The sequence below is a fragment of the Petromyzon marinus genome, unplaced genomic scaffold (genome assembly GCF_048934315.1).
Source record: "Petromyzon marinus isolate PM22_M1 ecotype Great Lakes invasive population unplaced genomic scaffold, UKy_Petmar_22M1.pri1.0 PM_G_Scaffold_21, whole genome shotgun sequence".
Classification (NCBI taxonomy): Eukaryota; Metazoa; Chordata; class Hyperoartia; order Petromyzontiformes; family Petromyzontidae; genus Petromyzon; species Petromyzon marinus.
Genome location: NW_027422773.1, coordinates 3,039,742 through 3,065,480, shown reverse-complemented (window position 1 = coordinate 3,065,480; position 25,739 = coordinate 3,039,742). Strand labels below are relative to the sequence as shown.

Sequence of the window (25,739 nt, the reverse complement as noted above, 5' to 3'; positions counted from 1 at the left end):
TCCATATTGTAAAACTATACCATTAACCGTGGTGTGAGAGGTATTAAGAGGCAATGCTGGCGAAAGAGCTGCGGTCTGAAGGTCATCGTAAAAATACAATTAATTAAGAACAGAAATGATTTAAAACATCTTTCCAGTGGTTACTAAGCCTGAATCCATCTTCTCGGTTGAAATTGTCTCTGTGCTTGTATATGTGAATGGCCTCATGAACGAATCTCTCATGGTAGCCGGTTGGTTTGCAAAGAACCTCCGTCTTGGAGAAGTCAATGTCATGTGAGCCCACTGAATTATAACAGTGATCTGCCACGGCAGAGGAGTTCGTCCTACCGTGTTTCAAGTCTGCTTTGTGTTCGCGGATGCGGTCCGAGATATGTCTTTTGGTTTCTCCAATGTAGCTACTACCACAGAGGCACTTTAGTTTGTAAACGCCCGGGTACTGTATGTCTGGAACAGCATCTTTTACAGATGGAATTAAATCACGGATTTTATGTACTGTGTTGAATCGGACCTGGATCTTGTGTTTGTTCAGGATTTTGGAGATCTTTTTAGTGACCCCTGCAATGTAGGGTAAGGTGATGGTTTTGAGTGGCTCCACAAGAGGATCCTTCTTCATGACTGGAGTGATGGCTTTGCGGATTGTGTAGTCGGAGTAGCCATTAGCCCTGAGAGCCTGGTGTACGTGCTTGAGTTCACTGGTAATGTGTTCCTGGTCGGAAATGCATTGGGCTCTATGGTATAGAGTCTTGATGAGGGAGTTTTTCTGGGATGGATGGTGGTGGGAATCCGGTTTCAAGTAAGCATCTGTATGGGTAGCTTTCCTGTAGACAGAGTGGCTCATTGAACCATCATGTCTTCTTTTAATTAAGACATCCAAAAAGGGTAGTTTGCCATCTTTTTCGACCTCCATGGTAAATCTGATGGCTGGGTGTATGGAATTGATGTGGTCGTGGAATTGGTCTAGAGCAGGCTGGCCATGTGGCCAGATGACAAAGGTGTCATCAACGTACCTCTTCCATAAGGTCGGGCGTAGAGTGGCAGTCTGGATGGCGTCAGTTTCAAATTTTTCCATGAATACGTTGGCTACAACCGGAGATAGGGGGGAGCCCATTGGGGTGCCCTCAGTTTGTTTGTAGAAAGTTCCATTCCAGGTGAAGTAAGTGTTGGTTAAGCAATGTCTCACCAGGGGGGGTACATCAGTATGCAGTCCTTGATGAACCAGGTCTTCAATGATAGCGATGGTGTCAGGTACCGGGACTTTGGTGAACAAGGACACCACATCAAAACTGACAAGCAGGTCGTTTGGGGACAGGGAAATGCCTTTGATTGTCGATACCAGGTGAGTAGAATTTAGTACCGCAGAGGTGGTTTTTCCAGTGAAAGGTCGCAGTATATCAGCAAGAAAACGTGCCAGTTTGTAGGTGGGGGAGCTGATAGTAGAGACGATGGGACGAAGGGGTGTATCTTCTTTGTGTATCTTTGGAAGGCCATATAATCTTGGTGGTCTGGCAGCAGAGGGCTTCAACGAGAACTGTTTGATCTCATCAATTAATGCTGTTGAATCGGAAATTATTTTGCTCGTTTTGGTGACCAGGCTGTTGGTGGGATCTCTTTTTATTTTTGTGTAGCTGCCATCGTTGAGTAGTTCTTGAATTTTGTTGTTATATTCTGTTTTGTCCATGATGACAGTGGCATTGCCTTTGTCGGCTGAGAGGACGACAATATCATCCCTATTTTTTAATTGAGATAATTCAAAACGTTCGTCTTTGCTGATGTTGCTGGGTGGCAACTTAGCGTTTTTGAGGGTTGCAGCGATTTCAGATCTTGCTACGTCTGCAGAGATGTGACTCAAGCCCTTGAGTGCAACGTCGACATGGGCAATGATATCATTAACCGGTAAGTGTCTCGGTGTGACAGCAAAGTTTAGACCTTTGGCTAAAACGGATTTCAGACCATCACATATACAAGCACAGAGACAATTTCAACCGAGAAGATGGATTCAGGCTTAGTAACCACTGGAAAGATGTTTTAAATCATTTCTGTTCTTAATTAATTGTATTTTTACGATGACCTTCAGACCGCAGCTCTTTCGCCAGCATTGCCTCTTAATACCTCTCACACCATGGTTAATGGTATAGTTTTACAATATGGAGCATACTAGGGCCTCGCAGCTGTCTCTCTCCCCCTCCTCTGTTCCGACCATGGACGAACTCGTCCGTCTGAACGGGGCCCGTAGCTATCCGTGGTGCTGAAATTTGAGGGTAAGAATCCACCCATTTTTTCGCCATATAGCATTGTGATATATAACGACTTATTGTTGGTAGCTTAGCTGATTGGAGAATATAGAGTTTATTGATAACATGAAGGTAATTTATATTTTAGTTTTTATTGGTTCACTATATAGTACTGTGAATAGCTCAGATGTGTAGTCATTTCTGTGACCAGTCACTAGCTAATCACTCAGTTGTTTCAATGCTGGATTCGCCTAGTTATTTCAATGCTAAATTATCCTGTTTGATTTGTACTAAGGGCCTCGGTGAATCTGTATGCTCTGACTTTAACGTAGCTATTTCTACAGCAGGTACAAGCTCTATTTCTGCAGCAGGTACAAGCTAATCACTCACCTATCTCAATGCTAAATTCTATGCTAATTCCATTGTCAAGATGTGTATGCCTTAACTTAGCTATTTCAATGCTAAATTCTATGCTAATCCCTTTAACAATGGGTGCCTCTGCGGGTGTGTATGCTTTAACTTTTAACATAGCTATTTCTGTGACCAGTCACAAGCTAATCATTCAGCCATTTCAATGCTAAATTATATGCTAATTCCTTTGTCAAGGCGCTTTGTTCCTCTCACACAGCTTAAAGGCCGTATCTGAACGTGGCTCTTTCACTCCAGCGCTGTCCTACCAGACAGTCTCGCCCCCTTCACCTGATGAAGGCCGCTTGTGTTGTGGCCGAAACGTCGTGAGAATATTATTGTGTTATTTTATTTTATCAATTTATTATTTTATTATCATTCTACGTGACTTTACCGAAAGAACCAAAGAAGATGAATCATTGCAGTCACGAAAGCTTTAAATCGAAATCTAATTTTCTTATTTACGGAGCAGCTCATTGTGGGAGGAGCGTGTCTCGTTCCCCTGAAGTGACGTCATGTCACCTGCTGCCGCATGACGTCACGAGGAAACAGGAAGCTATCGCTTCCTGCACTGAAATCTGATGTGAGAAATTCTCATTGCGATTGTGATTGTTGTGGTGGTGGTTGTGGTGGTTGTTGTTGTTTACCAAGATAGAGCCTCGCTCTCTCGTAGGGATGTCAGTTGAGTAGCAGCGAGCATGGGAATCGATGTCCAGGTTGGAACTTTACAACGCGGGGCCTAGCCACGTGGGGCCTTGCCTCCTGCCCTCGCCTGATTGCATTCACTTTAATTATCTCGCTTAAGTTTAATTTGTCTTCACCCGGCTCGCCACTTTGTAACTTTGTTTTATTGTAAACATTCACGCAGTTTTTATTTTCTTTTGTTAGCAGGCCAAGCCCGCTTGAGCTGCTATACCGCTCTTGTTATCAGAAGCGACCTGCCCACAACAACACAAGGTGAGGCTTTGTCAACGTGTGTGAATGTTTTGACTTAAAACTTTGGTGACTGCAGGAATTAATATTCTTGGTTTTTTCGGTAAAGTCACGTAGATATAAAATTAAATTAAAATAACATAATAAAAATAATTTAAAAAAATTGTAAATAAAGCTAAAAAAACTGACGTCGTTTTGATCGCAACACAAGTGGTCTTTATTTAATGTAATTGTATTATCAGTTATGGTTATTTTCTGTCTACGTAACTTTACTGAAAGAAACAAGAATACGTGTGTCAATGTCTATCGGTCAAAGACGCTATACGGAGAGACGCGCAAACTCCAAATATACAGCAGGCGTCACGGTCGGGATCGAACCCACGACTTCCTGTACACCAGGTGAGGTAGTTAACATCTCACCACGGAGAGAGACACGCAAACTCCAGTTAGCCTCGGCTATGTTCGTTGATCCTCGATTAATTACTTGGTGTAGTGAGGAAGCATTAATGCTGAGCAGATGAAGGTGGCCAGGCATGATTCTGGACACGCCACCGCCAGTGTGTGACAGTGTCAAGTTTGTGTTTGCAGTAAAGTCTATCAACTCTATTGAACACGGAGGTTATATCAAAACAATAGTTTATTTTTGTTTTCCTCTGGAACTCTTTGTAAGAATGGAAACAGGAGGTGAACACAGCACGCACATGCAGCTGAAGTCGGAACTGTTCATCCCAGCATTCAAGGACATCTGAGCCTGGATTCACACCTCTAAGTTGCGATTGAACGTTAATTTATGCATTTCTGCCTAACACAAATAGTATTGTTTTCAACACCCTTTGCTATGTCAGCTGAATTTAGCTCTCATAAATATTCCTTTTGTAGCCAGACAGCTGAAATTGTGTGCTCGGAGCTTTTGGTGAACATTCATTTTGAAGATACGAGGGCTTCCAGGCATGTTTATAACCATTTGCCCTCTCATTGTGTGCCATAACAGCCCGTGTGATGAATTTGGGACACTTTTCCACTATATCATGAATATATGAATAAGTATAGACACACGTGTTACTGTGTATATATGCTTTCCTCTGTGCATCGATACTGACGTGTAGATGGTGTGGATATTATTTTTTTCTGTCTGCAGCTGACGCTTCCTCTGACGCTTCCTCTGCAGAATTGGTCTGATGGAGCAAATGCACTCAGCGCAGCTCGGTACGACAAGGCAACAATGCGACCGGTGTGCATACAGCACGAATCGGACTGGAGATTTGACACGGCACCAGAGAACTCACACAGGAGAGAAACCCTTCAAGTGCAGTGTGTGTGGGAAGGCGTTTGCAGATTCATCTACTCTTGTAGCACACCAGAGAACACACACGGGAGAGAAACCCTTCAAGTGCAGTGTGTGTGGGAAGGCATTTTCACGGTCATCTGCTCTTGTAACACACCAGAGAACACACACGGGAGAGAAACCCTTCAAGTGCAGTGTGTGTATGAAGGCGTTTGCACATTCATGTACTCTTGTAGCACACCAGAGAACACACACAGGAGAGAAACCCTTCAAGTGCAGTGTGTGTGGAAAGGCGTTTGCATATTCATCTGCTCTTGTAATACACCAGAGGACACACACAGGAGAGAAACCCTTCAAGTGCAGTGTGTGCGTGAAGGCATTTGCACGTTCATCTCTTCTTATAGTACACCATAGAACACACACGGGAGAGAAACCCTTCAAGTGCAGTGTGTGTGGGAAGGCGTTTGGAGATTCATCAAATCTTCAAGTACACCAGAGAACACAGAAGCATCAGAAGATCTGCAAGGAGTGGAGTCTGAAATCAGCTTGTGAAAGTCAAAGTGCCACCATGAGCCCATCCCTCATTAAACAAGAACCGGAAGAAAATCCCAGCTTGGACACTTTTAAAGGTATCGAGGTGAAATATGAAGAGGTGATGGTGAAGAGGGAAGAAGTGATGGTGAAGAGCGAAGAAGTGAAGGTGAAATGTGAAGAAGTGATGGTGAAATGTGAAGAAGTGAAGGTGAAATGTGAAGATGAAGATTCAACTCCAAAATGGGACCTTCACATCGATGGAGGCAACGTGAAGCAGGAGGAGAATTCTGACTGTGAGGCAGAGCGAGGCAACTCCCAGCAGTTTGTGGAAGTGGAGGTGTGGGTGGACTTCCTAGACAATACAAAGTCAAGTGGAGACCCGGTAGATGTGTAAGCCAGAGACGATGTCGATACAATAGATGCACCTTTGTCACAGGCCTTTAATGACAAGAATGTGAAGTTGAACACTCAATTTCTAGGTTCAACCTGCAGAGTAAGAGCGAGCGGCCAGTCTTTGTGGACCTGTGGGTTGGGTCAATCTCTGACCAGGAGCGAGAGCCAATAAGCTCCCAAGCATTCACGATGTTCTAATGATAATTGCTTTTACATGGTGCTTGCTTAATCGCCTCGGCAACTCGGAGTTTCGTATCTCGTCTGAGATGCTCGAAGAGCATCCCCAAGTAGCAGCTGCCCCTGTTTGGTACAAGGTGGTGGCCCTGCACCGGCCTGCATGTGGACAAGAGCCTGTCAGTAGGGGGCGATGATTGATGCATCATCTCAGTTGTGTAGTTTGTCGGCAATCTTGATTCGAAGCTTTTGTGACTGCAGGAATCCACACTCTCTAGTTATTTCGGTAAAGTCACCACGTGGGTAGAAACATAACAGATCACGGCGTTTAGATCACAACACAAGCAATCGTCATCAGGTGGGACAACCACAGCAAGAAGAAGACGCTGAAGTAGGCGCCTACTTCAGCAGTTTTGTCTTCTTGCTGCTGTGGTTGTCCCACCTGATGACGATTGTTTGTGTTGCGATCTAAACTCCGTGATCTATTATTTGTTGGCAATGTTTAGAATTTGCTACATTTTGACCCAGATGCAAGCATGAAATGGCCTACTCGTTTTGAATGACACTACAATAGTTTGTTGTACATACACTGTTAAGCAGGCGGTGCGTATTTTTAAAATAGCTTCTTGTTAATACGATGTAACCTGATGCAGTCAATTTCACTGCAGTAATTCAATTTTGTTAATATGCCTGTCAATAATTACGAATGAATACTTGTCTGTGCGTACTTTAAATGTTATTCTTTTATAAGGTGATGTTGATATCGAAAACTGACACATAACTGGCATGCCATAAATAGGAAATTAACTCTGCTTATTCGAATCAATGTATTCGTATATGTTGATAAACTGTTTCAAGCAGATTGTCTCTAACGGCGACTAGAGGGACCACGTGATTGTTTAAAAATGTATTTGATTATAACTATAATTGCCTACAATTCGTCATGTGTAGCTTATTTAGACTATAATTTATTCACTACCCAAAATGTATTTACTTGAAAACATAGAGCTGATATTTGTAAGCAATGTCTTTGTTATTTTTACGTTTGAAAACCAATATTTGCACAAATTTAACTTGTTCAGATACAAGGTAAATTCACAAGGCTTTGTAAAAAATCCAATGTTTCAGAATTTTGCCTTAACGGAGAATTTTTTTTTTTAATGTTGGTAAAAATAAAGATTCAGAAGTATATATTGTGCCGTGTCTACAATTTTACTGTAAAGGGGAATTGGTAAAAAAAAATTGATGGTTCAATGAGCCACTCTGTCTACGGGAAAGCTACCCATACGGATGCTTACCTGAAACCGGATTCCCACCACCATCCATCCCAGAAGAATTCCCTCATCAAGACTCTGCACCATAGAGCCCAATGCATATCCGACCAGGAACACATAGCCAGTGAACTCAAGCACGTACACCAAGCTCTTAAGGCTAATGGTTACTCCGACTACACAATCCGCAAAGCTATCACTCCAACCATGAAGAAGGACCCTCTTGAGGAGACTTTCAAAACCATCACTTTACCCTACATTGCGGGGATCACAAAAAAAGATCTCCAAAATCTTGACTAAAGACAAGATCCAGGTTCGTTTCAACACATTACATAAAATCCGTGATCTGGTTCCGTCTGTAAAAGATGTGATTCCGGACATACAGTACCCTGGCGTCTACAAAAAAAGTTGCCTCTGTGGTAGTAGTTACATTGGAGAAACCAAACAACATGTCTCGGACCTCATTCGTGAACAGAATGCAGACCTAAAAAACAGTAGGACCAACACCTCGGCCGTGGCAGATCACTTATAATTCAGTAGGCTCACATGACATTGACTTCTCCAAGACGGAGGTTCTTTGCAATCCATCTGGCTACCATGAGAGATTCGTTCATGAGGCTATCCACATATACACAGAGACAATTTCAACCGAGAGGAAGGAATTCTGGCTTAGCAATCATTGGAAGGATTTGATGAACCATTTCGGGTCTTAAATGATTGTTCACACTTATGGTGGCTTTCAGACCGCATCCATTATTTTCGTCTCCCCCCTCCTCTATCCCGAACATAGATGGGCTCGTCCATCTGAATGACTGTCAAATCGCTCTCCGTGGTGCTAACGTTAAAAAAGCGCCACTTTTTTCAAATTTTCTTGCTGTGGTTTTCACACCTGATGGTGATTGCTTGTGTTGCAGTCGAAACGTGAGAATTTTTATTTTATATTTTTATTATTTTTCTTGTTGTGGTTTTCACATCTGACGACGATTGCTTGTGTTGCAGTTGAAACGTCGTGAGAATTGTATTGTTTTATATTTTTATTATTTTATTGTTTCCCTTCTACGTGGTGACTTTACCGAAAGAACCAAGAACATGAATTCCTAGCAGTCACGAAAGCTTAAAATCAAAATTTATTTTTACTTCGTTAACACCTTTCATGTTCGCACGCCGCTAATTTTTTGCGACAAGAGGTTTCATTACCACAGGTTACACGTGCAGTGGGTCCAAGATGAGGCGAGACGGTTCGCTGGAGGCAACACGTTTATTCAACAAGGGAACCACAACACAGAGGGGTGACGACCCCTCACAGCCGATAACCTCAGGAGGCAGTCCCTCCACACTACGGTGCCCTTACTCTGGTTCTAGCGCTAACCCTACACTGGTTATGTCTGAACCCGACCCTAGCCAGGGTCACTGGGCTCTTCGCTTCAGGGTCTTCAGGGTAGCGCTCAGAGTCTTCTTCAGAGCTTCAGGTGGACGAGGACCGCCAAACCCGTTCAGGGGTCCGGCTTTTATCCCCGTTCCAGGGTCTCTCCGCCCCTGGCCAAGCCTTCTGGGACTCTCTAGGGGGCCCTGGAACATCCCCCAGGCCCCCCCCCCTCTTGGGGTCTGGGGGCCCTGTTCGTCCCACCTGGTCTGTCCACCACCCCCTGCTGACGCATGTCCACTATTACAGGTCAGCTCCCGTGGTAATACGCATACAGCCCAACAATGGCGCAACATCATCCCCCCCCCCCCTTGTAACATCTAGGCGTCTGCTACGTTCACAGGAAGCCCTAGACGCATGCACGAATATGCTCAAGGTGCCATGTCATACGTTCGAGCGTATGGATGTCCCCGACTTATTTATTACCTTTACATGTAATCCAACTTGGCCTGAAATAAAACAAAAATAATAAAAACTTTCATTCGGCCAGACACCCAGCCGTCGATACGACTTCACAGCCAGGGTGTTCAGACAAAAGCAAGTTAAATTCATCGAGAGCATTCACTGAGAGTCGTGTTTTTTGGAGAATCAAGATGCTGGATGTACTCAACTGAGTGGCAGAAACGAGGACTTCCACATCATAGGGGTTTCCCCTTTTTTTTCTGGCAACAAAACTGAAACCTTTTGGCGTCCTCTGGTCGAGCACCAATTGGGTCGAGGCTCTCAAGAAAGCCGTCCCTTGGTGTGGACCAATCGGTTTCAAGGACAATGCCACATATATGATCATAGTGCGTGTGTTTTGTTTGCATTTTGACTGCAGGTATTGTGGTTAATGCTGTAACATGAATCCTTGTAAAAAGGTTTCAGTTTTGTTGCCAGAAAAAAGGGGAAAAAAACCCTATTATTATATTTTGGTACTGCCAAAGGTGGTCTAATGATGTAGATGACTTCCCCACGCTCATATTTTAATCTGGCTGAAAGAAAAAAATCATCCGAACCAAATCGATGTTATATCTGCCGAGTTTCCAAATCCAGAGGAAGCCTCAAAATCTGTTTGCAGTAGTGACCGCAAATATGATTCATGGGCCATGCGGAAACCTTAATGTCAATGCAGCAGCATGTATGAAGGACATAGAGAGCAGCAAGAAATATCCGAGACAATTGATTAAAGACACACAAACTGGAGATGATGGATATCCTCGCTATAGAAGGCGAGCTCCAGCTGACGGTGGATACACAGCAAGACTGAAGATTAGAGGCAACGCGGAAATCGAAATGTACAACAGGTGGGTTGTTCCGTATTCTCCGCTTCTTTCTAAAATGTTTCAGGCGTAGATGTGTTGACCACGCTCCACCTCCTCCAGTCAGTGTGTGTATCATGCTGTGTGTGTCAGTGTGTGTGTCAGTGTGTGTGTGTCAGTGTGTGTCTGAGTGTGTGTGTCAGTGTGTGTGTGTGTGTCAGTGTGTGTCTGAGTGACTGAGTGTCTGAATGAGTGACTGAGTGACTGTCTGAGTGACTGAGTGTCTGAGTACATGTCTGAGTGACTGAGTGTCTGAGTGAGTGACTGAGTGAGTGACTGAGTGTCCGAGCGAGTGAGCGAGTGAGCCACTCCCAACGCCCTCACCCGCTGCCCTGGAGTCTCCTCACCCTCCTCCTCACCACCCTACACCTCACCACCCAGCCCCTCCTCACCACCCTACACCTCACCACCCAGCCCCTCCTCACCACCCTACACCTCACCACCCAGCCCCTCCTCACCACCCAGCCCCTCCTCACCACCCTACACCTCACCACCCAGCCCCTCCTCACCACCCTACACCTCACCACCCAGCCCCTCCTCACCACCCTACACCTCACCACCCAGCCCCTCCTCACCACCCAGCCCCTCCTTACCACCCTACACCTCACCACCCAGCCCTTCCTCACCACCCTACACCTCATCTGCTCCTCCTCACCCTGCATCTCCCCTCCAGCTGGTGTATCTCAGCCATGATGTCGTCTATCTGCTTGAGAATCCGGCACTCCTCCACCCTCTTGAGACTCGCCACCCTCTCCTCCTCCTCCTCCTCCACCTCGTCGCCCGACTTGCAGTCGCCATCATCGGTTGCACTGCGTGATCTCCGTAGTCCCCTCCTCTTCTTCTTCTTCATCCTCCTCGTCTTCCTCTCCTCCTCCTCGTTCTCCTCCTCCTCGTTGTCCGCCGCCTCCTCCTCGTCTCGTGCTCTGTCGACGTTTGGCTGCAGGCGGCTAGCGCGAAACTTCAGCAGCAGCCTGCGGACGCCCCCCGTAGACTCCACCACCTCCTCCTCCTCGTTCCTCTGCTCCTTCACCTCGTCACCCTCCACCACCACCTCCCCCTCCTCCTCCTCCTCGTCCCTCCGCTCCTTCACCTCGTCACGCTCCACCACCACCTCCTCCTCCTCCTCGTCCCTCCGCTCCTTCACCTCGTCACCCTCCACCACCACCTCCTCCTCCTCGTCGACCCTCCGCTCCTTCACCTCGTCACCCTCCACCACCACTTCCTCTTCCTCGTCCCTCCGCTCCTTCACCTCGTTACCCTCCACCACCACCTCCCCCTCCTCCTCCTCATCGTCCCTCCGCTCCTTCACCTCGTCACCCTCCACAACCACCTCCCCCTCCTCCTCGTCCCTCCACTCCTTTGCCTCATCACCCTCCACCACCACCTCCCCCTCCTCGTCGTCCCTCCGCTCCTTCACCTCGTCACCCTCCACCACCACCTCCCCCTCCTCCTCCTCGTCCCTCCACTCCTTTGCCTCGTCACCCTCCACCACCACCTCCCCCTCCTCCTCCTCGTCGTCCCTCCGCTCCTTCACCTCGTCACCCTCCACCACCACCTCCCCCTCCTCCTCCTCGTCCCTCCACTCCTTTGCCTCGTCACCCTCCACCACCACCTCCCCCTCCTCCTCGTCGTCCCTCCGCTCCTTCACCTCGTCACCCTCCACCACCACCTCCGGCGATGAAGACGACGACGACGATGCGTCCGAGAACGACCAACAGTTGGACGACGATGACGACGCTCTCTGCTGCCGGTATTGTTGCTGAATTTGTCTCCGTCGCTGCCGCTGCTTCTCCAGAGCGCGACCCCGGCGCCTCCCGGTGGGCGGTGGTGGCGGCTCAGCCAGCGGCCACGGCATCAGCGAGAAGAAGTGGAACGTCGCCCCACGCGGGGCCGAGCGCGGAGGAGGCGGAGGAGGCGGAGGAGCGCGGCAGGTAGAGGAGCCCGGGCAGGGATCGGGATTCGGTCCCGCCGGGCAATCCGCCGCCGCAGCCTCCCGCCGCTTGCTTAGCGGCGACCGCCCGGTCAAAACCTCCTCCTCCTCTTCCTCTTCCGCCTTCATCGCCGCCTCGGCCTCCTCTTCCCCTCCTCCTCGTCTCACTCCGCCTCCTCCTCCGCCCCTCCTGCTGCTCCCCCTCCTGCCCATGCCCTGCCACCAAAAGTCGAAGTGTCTCTTCCACGCCGCACGCGGTTCAACCGCGTCCTCCCTGCGTCTCTCCGCCTCCTCCTCCTCCTCCTCGCCCGCCGCCTCGTCAGCGCCGAGCGCCGGCCCCGACTCTCCGCCGCCGTCTCCGCGCTCCGGGGCGACCCTCGGGCCGATTCCCGGCGTCGGCGTCGTCCGGGCGCCGCCGCTGCCGCCGCCGCCGCCGTGGCAGCTCTCCCGGGGGGGCGCCGCCACCGCCGGAGTCTCCCGGCGGCGGCGCCCCCCCCCCTCGAGAGCCCGGAGCGTCACGGGGCGACGAAGACGACGGCCGCGGCGGGGAGGCCCCGGCGCGGGCCCCGGCCCCCCGGCGTCGTCGCCGAGCGGGCGAGCGACCTTGGAGGGCGCCGCGTGGGACTCGGCTCCTCCTCCTCCGGCGTCGTCCGCGGAGTGCTTGGGCACCCAGATGGGCCAGGAGGAGCGAGCCCTCGCGGAGGGGGCGGCCGTGGCCGTGGCCGGGGTCGGGGCCGGGGCCAGGGGAGGCTGTCTGGGAGGCCGCTGGTGAGGGGGGAGGGCCGGAGGAGAGGGAGGAGACGCGGGATCAGATTCCAGCATTCAGCACGCAAAAGTCCTGGTAGTGGTGGTGGTATTGGTGGTAGCGGTGGTGGTCAGTGATTGTAGTGATGTTGGTAATGGTGGTGGTGATGGTAGTGATGGTAGTGTACGGTAGTAGTGGTGGTGGTGGTAATGGTGGTAATGGTGGAAGTGGTGGTAGAAGTGGTGGTGGTGATGGTGCTAGTGGTGGTGGTAGTAGTGGTGGTGTAATGGTGGTGGTAGCGTTGCTGGTAGTAGTGGTGGTAATGGTGGTGGTGGTAGTGATGGTAGTGTATGGTAGTAGTGGTGGTAATGGTGGAAGTGGTGGAAGTGGTGGTGGTAATGGTGCTAGTGGTGGTGGTAGTAGTGGTGGTGTAATGGTGGTGGTAGTGTTGGTGGTAGAATTGGTGGTAATGGTGGTGGTGTCCGACAAAACAACCCCCTACCTCCTTGTGGTGCCGGACGGGCAACGCTGCCGTGGGCAGTGCCGGGGGGGAGGGCCAATTCGGATTGGCCTTTCCCCTCATGGCGTTTGTAACCACCACAGTGGCTAAGTGGGGGCTCTGGACAGGTGTGAGGGGCTGGTAACCCCTCCACCTCCAATTAATTACCACTAAACCACCAACATTTTATAAATAAGCTTGTGCCGGAGGCCACGGGGGGACAGGCGTCTATGACGTCTCCTGACCAAACCCCATTTGGCGAAGCCAGGAGACTGAATCCTTCCCCTCGGGGCTCCTCCAAAAACAACAAAAAACCACTACGTGTGGCCACGTGGAATGTTCGAACGCTCACTGCGGAGGAGAGGCTGCCACTCCTCTGTCAAGAGCTGGACCGGTACCGCCTGGATCTCTGTGGCAATAAGGAGGTCCTGTGGACCGGCTCTGGCTCCTGCCACCATGAGGGGTGGACAGTCCTCTACACGGGGCAGGAGACTGCCAAACAACAGGGTGTGGCTCTTTTTCTGAATAAAAGAATGAAGGGGTGTGAGAGCGTGGTGATGAGTTGTGGGAAGCTGTAAGCCCCAGGCTACTTTGGGCTCGCCTTCCCATCAACCACAGGTGAGGAGTGGTGGTCATGGTAACTTATGCCCCCACCAAAGACAAACATCCGTGGAGGGATGCAAGCAAGGCCAATGAGTCAAATGCCTTCTATGACCTCCTGTCACAGGTGCTGGCTAAAGTGGCCCCTCGGGATAGAGTCATCTTGTTGGGTGACTTCAATGCCCGAGTTGGTCATGATGCTGGCACCTGGTCTGGAGTAATTGGAAGGCATCGGGCAGACCAGCTCAATAACAACGGCAGGAGGCTGCTAAATTTTTGTGCAGCCCATGGGCTTGTAATTACCAACACGCTGTTCCGGCATCGGCGCATCCACACCACATCATGGATGCATGCCGGGTCCAAGCAAGATCATCTGCTGGACTACATAGTGACGGAACAGCGAATGCGGGCCCATGTCCTTGACACCAGGACCTACCGTGGAGCTGATCTGCCCACTGACCATCGACTTGTCATCTGTAAGATGCACCTGCAATTATTCCACTCCGGTGGTGGGTGTACACCCAGGACCCCATTCAAACCCTTAGTGGCATGGTCTCAGCTAGCTGATGAAAGTTACAAACGAGAATTTCATCATCGCTTGCGGCTGGGATTGGCATCGTCCCCCACTCCTCTTGATGTCGAGGGGAAATGGGCGAGGTTTAGGACTGTAGCTCATGTAGCTGCAATGGCTGCTTTGGGTACACGGTCCAGACCTCCCCAGAGACCATGGCTGACAGAGGAGGTGTTCAAGCCGGCTGAGAAAAATCGACAGGCCCTCTCTCATCGGCTACAGCATCCCACGTCGGAGAATCAGGAGGCTTACCGCAGCCTTCGCTCAGAAGGTTCAGAGAGCCGTGAGGCACTGCAAGAATGGGTGGTGGTCGCGGGTTGCTGTGGAGATGGAGTCTGCCTCAGTGGCCCACGATCACAAATCGCTCTTTAATTCTATCAAAAAAGTAACCTGCAGCGCCACACCTATTACCATCATTAAGGGAAAGAACGGTGATCCAATATCCGACCCCCAGGAACAAGTTTGCAGATTTTCTGAGCATTCCTGAGGTCCTGGGGAAATCCCTCAGCCAGGAAAACAACGTGGGACAAAGTGGGGATGACTCTACTGAGGCTGCGGTGCCTCAAATATTGGAGGAAGTCACCCCCTGTGAGTGGCTGGCTGAGGTGCCATCCGTTGAGGACAGCAAGTTGGCACAGTAGGGGGCACAGGTGGTGCATCAGCCAGTCGTCTCAGTCAGTCGACCTGTCGCATCTGGGTCTGCCCCGTGACCTCCTGCCAGCGGGCGTTCGACAATTCACGTGGCCTCAAGGTGCACATCGCCTGGCACAAGCGTCGTGGTGATGTCACCGCCACTTAGTGGCGAACTGCGGTTGTTGTTGTTGTTGATAGTGGAGCTGCTGGTAGTATATTTGGAGTGTGCGTGTCTCTGCCTCGTGGTTGCATGGATTTGTTTCTGGTTCCTCCGGTTTCCCCCCCCTCCAGATTTAGAATTAACATCACGCATTTAAAATATTTAACTGCGATACATTTCCACACGATGAAGTCACTTTGTGTTGAGCTTTCATTCGTGATGGCCAGGTCGCTTGTGAAAAAAAGCTACATAGCTCAGTGAGCCTTACCTTGTACAAGAAAATAGAAAAACTAGTTTATAGTTTAAGAGAGATGAGTTGGATCTGTCACGTGGGTTATTTAAAAAAAAGGTTATTCGTTTCATCAGGTCATGTGCACAGATTACAATAACATTTGGAGGGAAAAAAAACATGCTGGCCGTTATGTGACTTCACCGAAAAAGCCAAAAAGTAAGTTATGGTCAAGTTTTATTTTAATTTTTTTAGGATATTTGCTCTTAATGTGCTTACTTTCCCCCAGCACATTCACTGCATTGTCATGGTGAATGCGAGGCATCGCGTGGTCATAACCCACCGGGATATTTTCCCCTTACGTGTCAAGAGATTGACATTCTCAATGGAAATCATTTCAGGTATTCACTGAAAGTGTCAGAGATGAATTTTCAGGATAAAACTGAACATTCGTGCTAAAGATTGGTGCCATATTGTACGATTATAATTGTGCAAAATGCAACCAAAACACAATTAGCACGGTTAGCTACGTACCGCTACAGTCTACATTATAGACTGTCAGTACACTCACTCAGCTTAATAACCAGGCTACATTCTACATTATAGCCTGTCAGTACACTCACCATACTTAATAACCATTACTACAGTCTACATTATAGACTGTCAGTACACTCACTCAGCTTAATAACCATTACTAAAGTCTACATTATAGACTGTAGTACACTCACCATACTTAATAACCAGGCTACAGTCTACATTATAGACTGTCAGTACACTCACCATACTTAATAACCAGGCTACAGTCTACATTATAGACTGTAGTACACTCACCATACTTAATAACCAGGCTACAGTCTACATTATATACTGTCAGTACACTCACCATACTTAATAACCATTACTACAGTCTACATTATAAACTGTCAGTACACTCACCATACTTAATAACCAGGCTACAGTCTACATTATAGACTGTCAGTACACTCACCATACTTAATAACCAGGCTACAGTCTACATTATAGACTGTCAGTACACTCACCATACTTAATAACCATTACTACAGTCTACACTATAGACTGTCAGTACACTCACCATAGTTAATAACCATTACTACAGTCTACACTATAGACTGTCAGTACACTCACCATACTTAATAACCATTACTACAGTCTATATTATAGACTGTCAGTACACTCACCATACTTAATAACCATTACTAAAGTCTACACTATTGACTGCCAGTACACTCACTCAGCTTGATAACCAGGCTACATTCTACATTATAGACTGTCAGTACACGCACCATACTTAATAACCAGGCTACAGTCTACATTATAGACTGCCAGTACACTCACTCAGCTTAATAACCAGGCTAAATTCTACATTATAGACTGTCAGTACACTCACCATACTTAATAACCAGGCTACAGTCTACATTATAGACTGTCAGTACACTCACCATACTTAATAACCATTACTACAGTCTACATTATAGACTGTCAGTACACTCACCATACTTAATAACCATTACTAAAGTCTACATTATAGACTGTCAGTACACTCGCCATACTTAATAACCAGGCTACAGTCTACATTATAGACTGTCAGTACACTCACCATACTTAATAACCAGGTTACAGTCTACATTATAGACTGTCAGTACACTCACCATACTTAATAACCATTACTACAGTCTACATTATAGACTGTCAGTACACTCACCATACTTAATAACCAGGCTACAGTCTACATTATAGGCTGTCAGTACACTCACCATACTTAATAACCATTACTACAGTCTACATTATAGACTGTCAGTACACTCGCCATACTTAATAACCAGGCTACAGTCTACATTATAGACTGTCAGTACACTCACCATACTTAATAACCAGGTTACAGTCTACATTATAGACTGTCAGTACACTCACCATACTTAATAACCATTACTACAGTCTACATTATAGACTGTCAGTACACTCACCATACTTAATAACCAGGCTACAGTCTACATTATAGACTCTCAGTACACTCACCATACTTAATAACCAGGCTACAGTCTACATTATAGACTGTCAGTACACTCACCATACTTAATAACCATTACTACAGTCTACATTATAGACTGTCAGTACACTCACCATACTTAATAACCAGGCTACAGTCTACATTATAGACTGTCAGTACACTCACCATACTTAATAACCAGGCTACAGTCTACATTATAGACTGCCAGTACACTCACTCAGCTTAATAACCAGGCTACATTCTACATTATAGACTGTCAGTACACTCACCATACTTAATAACCATTAATAACCATTACTACAGTCTACATTATAGACTGTAGTAATGGTTATTAAGTATGGTGAGTGTACTGACAGTCTATAATGTAGACTGTCAGTACAGTCTACATTATAGACTGCTTTTAAGCTGTGTGAGAGGAACAAAGAGCCTTGACGAAGGAATTAGCATAAAATTTAGCATTGAAAAGGCTGAATGATTAGCTTGTGACTGGTCACAGAAATAGCTATGTTAAAAGTTAAAGCATACACCTCCACAGAGGCACCCATTGTTAAAAGGAATTAGCATAGAATTTAGCATTGAAATAGCTAAATTAAGGCATTCGCTTGTAACTGCTACAGAAATAGTTACGTTGAAGTCAGAGCATACACATTCACCGAGGCACTTAGTACAAATCAAAACAGGAGAATTTAGCATTGAAATAACTAGGCGAATTTAGCATTGAGCTATTCACAGTACTATATAGTGAACCAATAAAAACTAAAATATAAATTACCTTCATGTTATCAATAAACTCTATATTCTCCAATCAGCTAAGCTACCAACCATAAGTCGTTATATATCACAATGCTATATGGCAAAAAAATGGGTGGATTCTTACCCTCAAATTTCCGTACCAATTCCGCGACCACATCAATTCCATACACCCAGCCATCAGATTTACCATGGAGGTCGAAAAAGATGGCAAACTACCCTTTCTGGATGTCTTAATTAAAAGGAGACATGATGGTTCAATGAGCCACTCTGTCTACAGGAAAGCTACCCATACAGATGCTTACTTGAAACCGGATTCCCACCACCATCCATCCCAGAAGAACTGCCTCATCAAGACTCTATACCATAGAGCCCAATGCATTTCCGACCAGGAACACATTACCAGTGAACTCAAGCACGTACACCAGGCTCTCAGGGCTAATGGCTACTCCGACTACACAATCCGCAAAGCCATCACTCCAGTCATGAAGAAGGATCCTCTTGTGGAGCCACTCAAAACCATCACCTTACCCTACATTGCAGGGGTCACTAAAAAGATCTCCAAAATCCTGAATAAACACAAGATCCAGGTCCGATTCAACACAGTACACAAAATCCGTGATTTAGTTCCATCTGTAAAAGATGCTCTTCCAGACATACAGTACCCGGGCGTTTACAAACTAAAGTGCCTCTGTGGTAGTAGCTACATTGGAGAAACCAAAAGACATATCTCGGATCGCATCCGCGAACATAAAGCAGACTTGAAACACGGTAAGACGAACTCCTCTGCCGTGGCAGATCACTGTTACAATTCAGTGGGCTCACATGACATTGACTTCTCCAAGACGGAGGTTCTTTGCAAACCAACTGGCTACCATGAGAGATTCGTTCATGAGGCCATTCACATATACAAGCACAGAGACAATTTCAACCGAGAAGATGGATTCAGGCTTAGTAACCACTGGAAAGATGTGTTAAATCATTTCTGTTCTTAATTAATTGTAATTTTACGATGACCTTCAGACCGCAGCTCTTTCGCCAGCATTGCCTCTTAATATCTCTCACACCACGGTTAATGGTATGGTTTACAACATGGAGTATACTAGGGCTTCGCAGCTGTCTCTCTCCCCCTCCTCTGTTCCGACCATGGACGAACTCGTCCGTCTGAACGGGGCCCGTAGCTATCCGTGGTACGGAAATTTGAGGGTAAGAATCCACCCATTTTTTCGCCATATAGCATTGTGATATATAACGACTTATGGTTGGTAGCTTAGCTGATTGGAGAATATAGAGTTTATTGATAACATGAAGGTAATTTATATTTTAGTTTTTATTGGTTCACTATATAGTACTGTGAATAGCTCAATGCTAAATTCGCCTAGTTATTTCAATGCTAAATTCTCCTGTTTTGATTTGTACTAAGTGCCTCGGTGAATGTGTATGCTCTGACTTCAACGTAACTATTTCTGTAGCAGTTACAAGCGAATGCCTTAATTTAGCTATTTCAATGCTAAATTCTATGCTAATTCCTTTTAACAATGGGTGCCTCTGCGGAGGTGTATGCTTTAACTTTTAACATAGCTATTTCTGTGACCAGTCACAAGCTAATCATTCAGCCTTTTCAATGCTAAATTTTATGCTAATTCCTTCGTCAAGGCTCTTTGTTCCTCTCACACAGCTTAAAAGCCGTGATCTGAACGTGGCTCTCTCACTCCAGCGCTGTCCTACCAGACAGTCTCGCTCCCTTCACCTGATGAAGGCCGCTTGTGTTGTGGCCGAAACGTCGTGAGAATATTATTGTGTTATTTTATTTTATCAATTTATTATTTTATTCTCATTCTACGTGACTTTACCGAAAGAACCAAAGAAGATGAATCATTGCAGTCACGAAAGCTTTAAATCGAAACCAGGCTACAGTCTACATTATAGACTGTCAGTACACTCACCATACTTAATAACCATTACTACAGTCTACATTATAGACTGTCAGTACACTCACCATACTTAATAACCATTACTACAGTCTACATTATAGACTGTCAGTACACTCGCCATACTTAATAACCAGGCTACAGTCTACATTATAGACTGTCAGTACACTCACCATACTTAATAACCAGGTTACAGTCTACATTATAGACTGTCAGTACACTCACCATACTTAATAACCAGGCTACAGTCTACATTATAGACTGCCAGTACACTCACTCAGCTTAATAACCAGGCTACATTCTACATTATAGACTGTCAGTACACTCACCATACTTAATAACCAGGCTACAGTCTACACTATAGACTGTCAGTACACTCACCATACTAAATAACCATTACTACAGTCTACATTATAGACTGTCAGTACACTCACCATACTTAATAGCCAGGCTACAGTCTACATTATAGACTGCCAGTACACTCACCATACTTAATAACCAGGCTACAGTATACATTATAGACTGTCAGTACACTCACCATACTTAATAACCAGGCTACAGTCTACATTATAGACTGCCAGTACACTCACTCAGCTTAATAACCAGGCTACATTCTACATTATAGACTGCCAGTACACTCACTCAGCTTAATAACCAGGCTACATTCTACATTATAGACTGTCAGTACACTCACCATACTTAATAACCATTACTACAGTCTACATTATAGACTGTCAGTACACTCACTCAGCTAAATAACCATTACTACAGTCTACATTATAGACTGTAGTACACTCACCATACTTAATAACCAGGCTACAGTCTACATTATAGACTGTCAGTACACTCACCATACTTAATAACCATTACTACAGTCTACATTATAGACTGTCAGTACACTCACCATACTTAATAACCAGGCTACAGTCTACATTATAGACTGTCAGTACACTCACCATACTTAATAACCAGGCTACAGTCTACATTATAGACTGCCAGTACACTCACTCAGCTTAATAACCAGGCTACATTCTACATTATAGACTGTCAGTACACTCACCATACTTAATAACCATTAATAACCATTACTACAGTCTACATTATAGACTGTAGTAATGGTTATTAAGTATGGTGAGTGTACTGACAGTCTATAATGTAGACTGTCAGTACAGTCTACATTATAGACTGCTTTTAAGCTGTGTGAGAGGAACAAAGAGCCTTGACGAAGGAATTAGCATAAAATTTAGCATTGAAAAGGCTGAATGATTAGCTTGTGACTGGTCACAGAAATAGCTATGTTAAAAGTTAAAGCATACACCTCCACAGAGGCACCCATTGTTAAAAGGAATTAGCATAGAATTTAGCATTGAAATAGCTAAATTAAGGCATTCGCTTGTAACTGCTACAGAAATAGTTACGTTGAAGTCAGAGCATACACATTCACCGAGGCACTTAGTACAAATCAAAACAGGAGAATTTAGCATTGAAATAACTAGGCGAATTTAGCATTGAGCTATTCACAGTACTATATAGTGAACCAATAAAAACTAAAATATAAATTACCTTCATGTTATCAATAAACTCTATATTCTCCAATCAGCTAAGCTACCAACCATAAGTCGTTATATATCACAATGCTATATGGCAAAAAAATGGGTGGATTCTTACCCTCAAATTTCCGTACCAATTCCGCGACCACATCAATTCCATACACCCAGCCATCAGATTTACCATGGAGGTCGAAAAAGATGGCAAACTACCCTTTCTGGATGTCTTAATTAAAAGGAGACATGATGGTTCAATGAGCCACTCTGTCTACAGGAAAGCTACCCATACAGATGCTTACTTGAAACCGGATTCCCACCACCATCCATCCCAGAAGAACTGCCTCATCAAGACTCTATACCATAGAGCCCAATGCATTTCCGACCAGGAACACATTACCAGTGAACTCAAGCACGTACACCAGGCTCTCAGGGCTAATGGCTACTCCGACTACACAATCCGCAAAGCCATCACTCCAGTCATGAAGAAGGATCCTCTTGTGGAGCCACTCAAAACCATCACCTTACCCTACATTGCAGGGGTCACTAAAAAGATCTCCAAAATCCTGAATAAACACAAGATCCAGGTCCGATTCAACACAGTACACAAAATCCGTGATTTAGTTCCATCTGTAAAAGATGCTCTTCCAGACATACAGTACCCGGGCGTTTACAAACTAAAGTGCCTCTGTGGTAGTAGCTACATTGGAGAAACCAAAAGACATATCTCGGATCGCATCCGCGAACATAAAGCAGACTTGAAACACGGTAAGACGAACTCCTCTGCCGTGGCAGATCACTGTTACAATTCAGTGGGCTCACATGACATTGACTTCTCCAAGACGGAGGTTCTTTGCAAACCAACTGGCTACCATGAGAGATTCGTTCATGAGGCCATTCACATATACAAGCACAGAGACAATTTCAACCGAGAAGATGGATTCAGGCTTAGTAACCACTGGAAAGATGTGTTAAATCATTTCTGTTCTTAATTAATTGTAATTTTACGATGACCTTCAGACCGCAGCTCTTTCGCCAGCATTGCCTCTTAATATCTCTCACACCACGGTTAATGGTATGGTTTACAACATGGAGTATACTAGGGCTTCGCAGCTGTCTCTCTCCCCCTCCTCTGTTCCGACCATGGACGAACTCGTCCGTCTGAACGGGGCCCGTAGCTATCCGTGGTACGGAAATTTGAGGGTAAGAATCCACCCATTTTTTCGCCATATAGCATTGTGATATATAACGACTTATGGTTGGTAGCTTAGCTGATTGGAGAATATAGAGTTTATTGATAACATGAAGGTAATTTATATTTTAGTTTTTATTGGTTCACTATATAGTACTGTGAATAGCTCAATGCTAAATTCGCCTAGTTATTTCAATGCTAAATTCTCCTGTTTTGATTTGTACTAAGTGCCTCGGTGAATGTGTATGCTCTGACTTCAACGTAACTATTTCTGTAGCAGTTACAAGCGAATGCCTTAATTTAGCTATTTCAATGCTAAATTCTATGCTAATTCCTTTTAACAATGGGTGCCTCTGCGGAGGTGTATGCTTTAACTTTTAACATAGCTATTTCTGTGACCAGTCACAAGCTAATCATTCAGCCTTTTCAATGCTAAATTTTATGCTAATTCCTTCGTCAAGGCTCTTTGTTCCTCTCACACAGCTTAAAAGCCGTGATCTGAACGTGGCTCTCTCACTCCAGCGCTGTCCTACCAGACAGTCTCGCTCCCTTCACCTGATGAAGGCCGCTTGTGTTGTGGCCGAAACGTCGTGAGAATATTATTGTGTTATTTTATTTTATCAATTTATTATTTTATTCTCATTCTACGTGACTTTACCGAAAGAACCAAAGAAGATGAATCATTGCAGTCACGAAAGCTTTAAATCGAAACCAGGCTACAGTCTACATTATAGACTGTCAGTACACTCACCATACTTAATAACCATTACTACAGTCTACATTATAGACTGTCAGTACACTCACCATACTTAATAACCATTACTACAGTCTACATTATAGACTGTCAGTACACTCGCCATACTTAATAACCAGGCTACAGTCTACATTATAGACTGTCAGTACACTCACCATACTTAATAACCAGGTTACAGTCTACATTATAGACTGTCAGTACACTCACCATACTTAATAACCAGGCTACAGTCTACATTATAGACTGCCAGTACACTCACTCAGCTTAATAACCAGGCTACATTCTACATTATAGACTGTCAGTACACTCACCATACTTAATAACCAGGCTACAGTCTACACTATAGACTGTCAGTACACTCACCATACTAAATAACCATTACTACAGTCTACATTATAGACTGTCAGTACACTCACCATACTTAATAGCCAGGCTACAGTCTACATTATAGACTGCCAGTACACTCACCATACTTAATAACCAGGCTACAGTATACATTATAGACTGTCAGTACACTCACCATACTTAATAACCAGGCTACAGTCTACATTATAGACTGCCAGTACACTCACTCAGCTTAATAACCAGGCTACATTCTACATTATAGACTGCCAGTACACTCACTCAGCTTAATAACCAGGCTACATTCTACATTATAGACTGTCAGTACACTCACCATACTTAATAACCATTACTACAGTCTACATTATAGACTGTCAGTACACTCACTCAGCTAAATAACCATTACTACAGTCTACATTATAGACTGTAGTACACTCACCATACTTAATAACCAGGCTACAGTCTACATTATAGACTGTCAGTACACTCACCATACTTAATAACCAGGCTACAGTCTACATTATAGACTGTCAGTACACTCACTCAGCTTAATAACCATTACTACAGTCTACATTATAGACTGTCAGTACACTCACTCAGCTTAATAACCATTACTACAGTCTACATTATAGACTGTCAGTACACTCACCATACTTAATAATCATTACTACAGTCTACATTATAGACTGTCAGTACACTCACCATACTTAATAACCAGGCTACAGTCTACATTATAGACTGTCAGTACACTCACCATACTTAATAACCATTACTACAGTCTACATTATAGACTGTCAGTACACTCACCATACTTAATAACCATTACTACAGTCTACATTATAGACTGTCAGTACACTCACTCAGCTTAATAACCATTACTACAGTCTACATTATAGACTGTAGTACACTCACCATACTTAATAACCATTACTACAGTCTACATTATAGACTGTCAGTACACTCACCATACTTAATAACCATTACTACAGTCTACATTATAGACTGTCAGTACACTCACCATACTTAATAACCAGGCTACAGTCTACATTATAGACTGTCAGTACACTCACCATACTTAATAACCAGGCTACATTATTATTCACAAATTAAATCGTTTGTATTTTGTCAATGGCCATAGACTCAACACTGCCCCATAGACTCAACACTGCCCCATAGACTCAGCACTGTCCCATAGACTCAACACTGTCCCATAGACTCAACACTGCCCCATAGACTCAGCACTGTCCCATAGACTCAACACTGCCCCATAGAATCAACATTGCCCCATAGACTCAGCACTGCCCCATAGACTCAGCACTGCCCCATAGACTCAGCACTGCCCCATAGACCCAACACTGCCCATAAATTCAACAGTGCATATTTAAACTATCTGCGAATCACGGGCTGGACATTTGAGGCCACTTTTTACCTCACGTTTTCCCTCACGAGAGGCGATCTCGCACCCCTGGGGGGTCGTCATCGTCGTTAATTTCTGCTCCGAAATTAAAAAAATTCAAATCCGAACCTCACGACTCTCAAAATGGCGCCTGGCCGAGGAGGAGTCTCAAAAATTTGGCGGGAAAAAAAAATCCCGCGTCACGTGGCTAGGGAGGAACCAAATCTGATTGGCTCCAAGTCGCCGCTTGGACCAATCAGAGAGCTCCAAGCGCCTCGCCTCACAGCAGCTCCGCTCCTGCACTGATAGATTACTGCAGGTCTCTCGTCTATAGTTGAATAGTGTAATAGTGTGTGTGTGTATCTGTGTGTATGTGTATCTGTGTGTATGTGTGTGTCTGTGTGTATGTATGTGTGTGTCTCTCTGTGTGTCTCTGTGTGTGTCTCTGTGTGTGTGTCTCTGTGTGTGTCTGTGTGTGTCT

The 25,739-nt window shown here is 45.5% G+C and overlaps 1 protein-coding gene across 1 annotated transcript; it reads right to left on the bottom strand.

Moving 5' to 3' along the window:
* Positions 1–8,895: 8,895 nt before the first annotated feature.
* Positions 8,896–25,387, bottom strand: LOC142912585 (uncharacterized). Its single transcript, XM_076060721.1, has 3 exons — positions 25,292–25,387; positions 11,553–12,648; positions 8,896–8,906 (listed from the first exon to the last, which is right to left on the bottom strand). The coding sequence occupies exons 1-3, from the start codon at positions 25,340–25,342 to the stop codon at positions 8,896–8,898; spliced, it is 1,158 nt and encodes a 385-aa protein (XP_075916836.1). The 5' UTR covers positions 25,343–25,387.
* Positions 25,388–25,739: the final 352 nt, after the last annotated feature.

Excerpts from the sequence above, each read along its gene's own strand:
- LOC142912585 (XM_076060721.1), bottom strand. The coding sequence starts at position 25,342 with ATGACGACCCCCCAGGGGTGCGAGATCGCCTCTCGTGAGGGAAAACGT. Across the intron at positions 12,649-25,291 it reads CTCGTGAGGGAAAACGTGAG|CGGCCTCCCAGACAGCCTCC; the intron begins GTAAAAAGTGGC and ends CCCCCTCACCAG.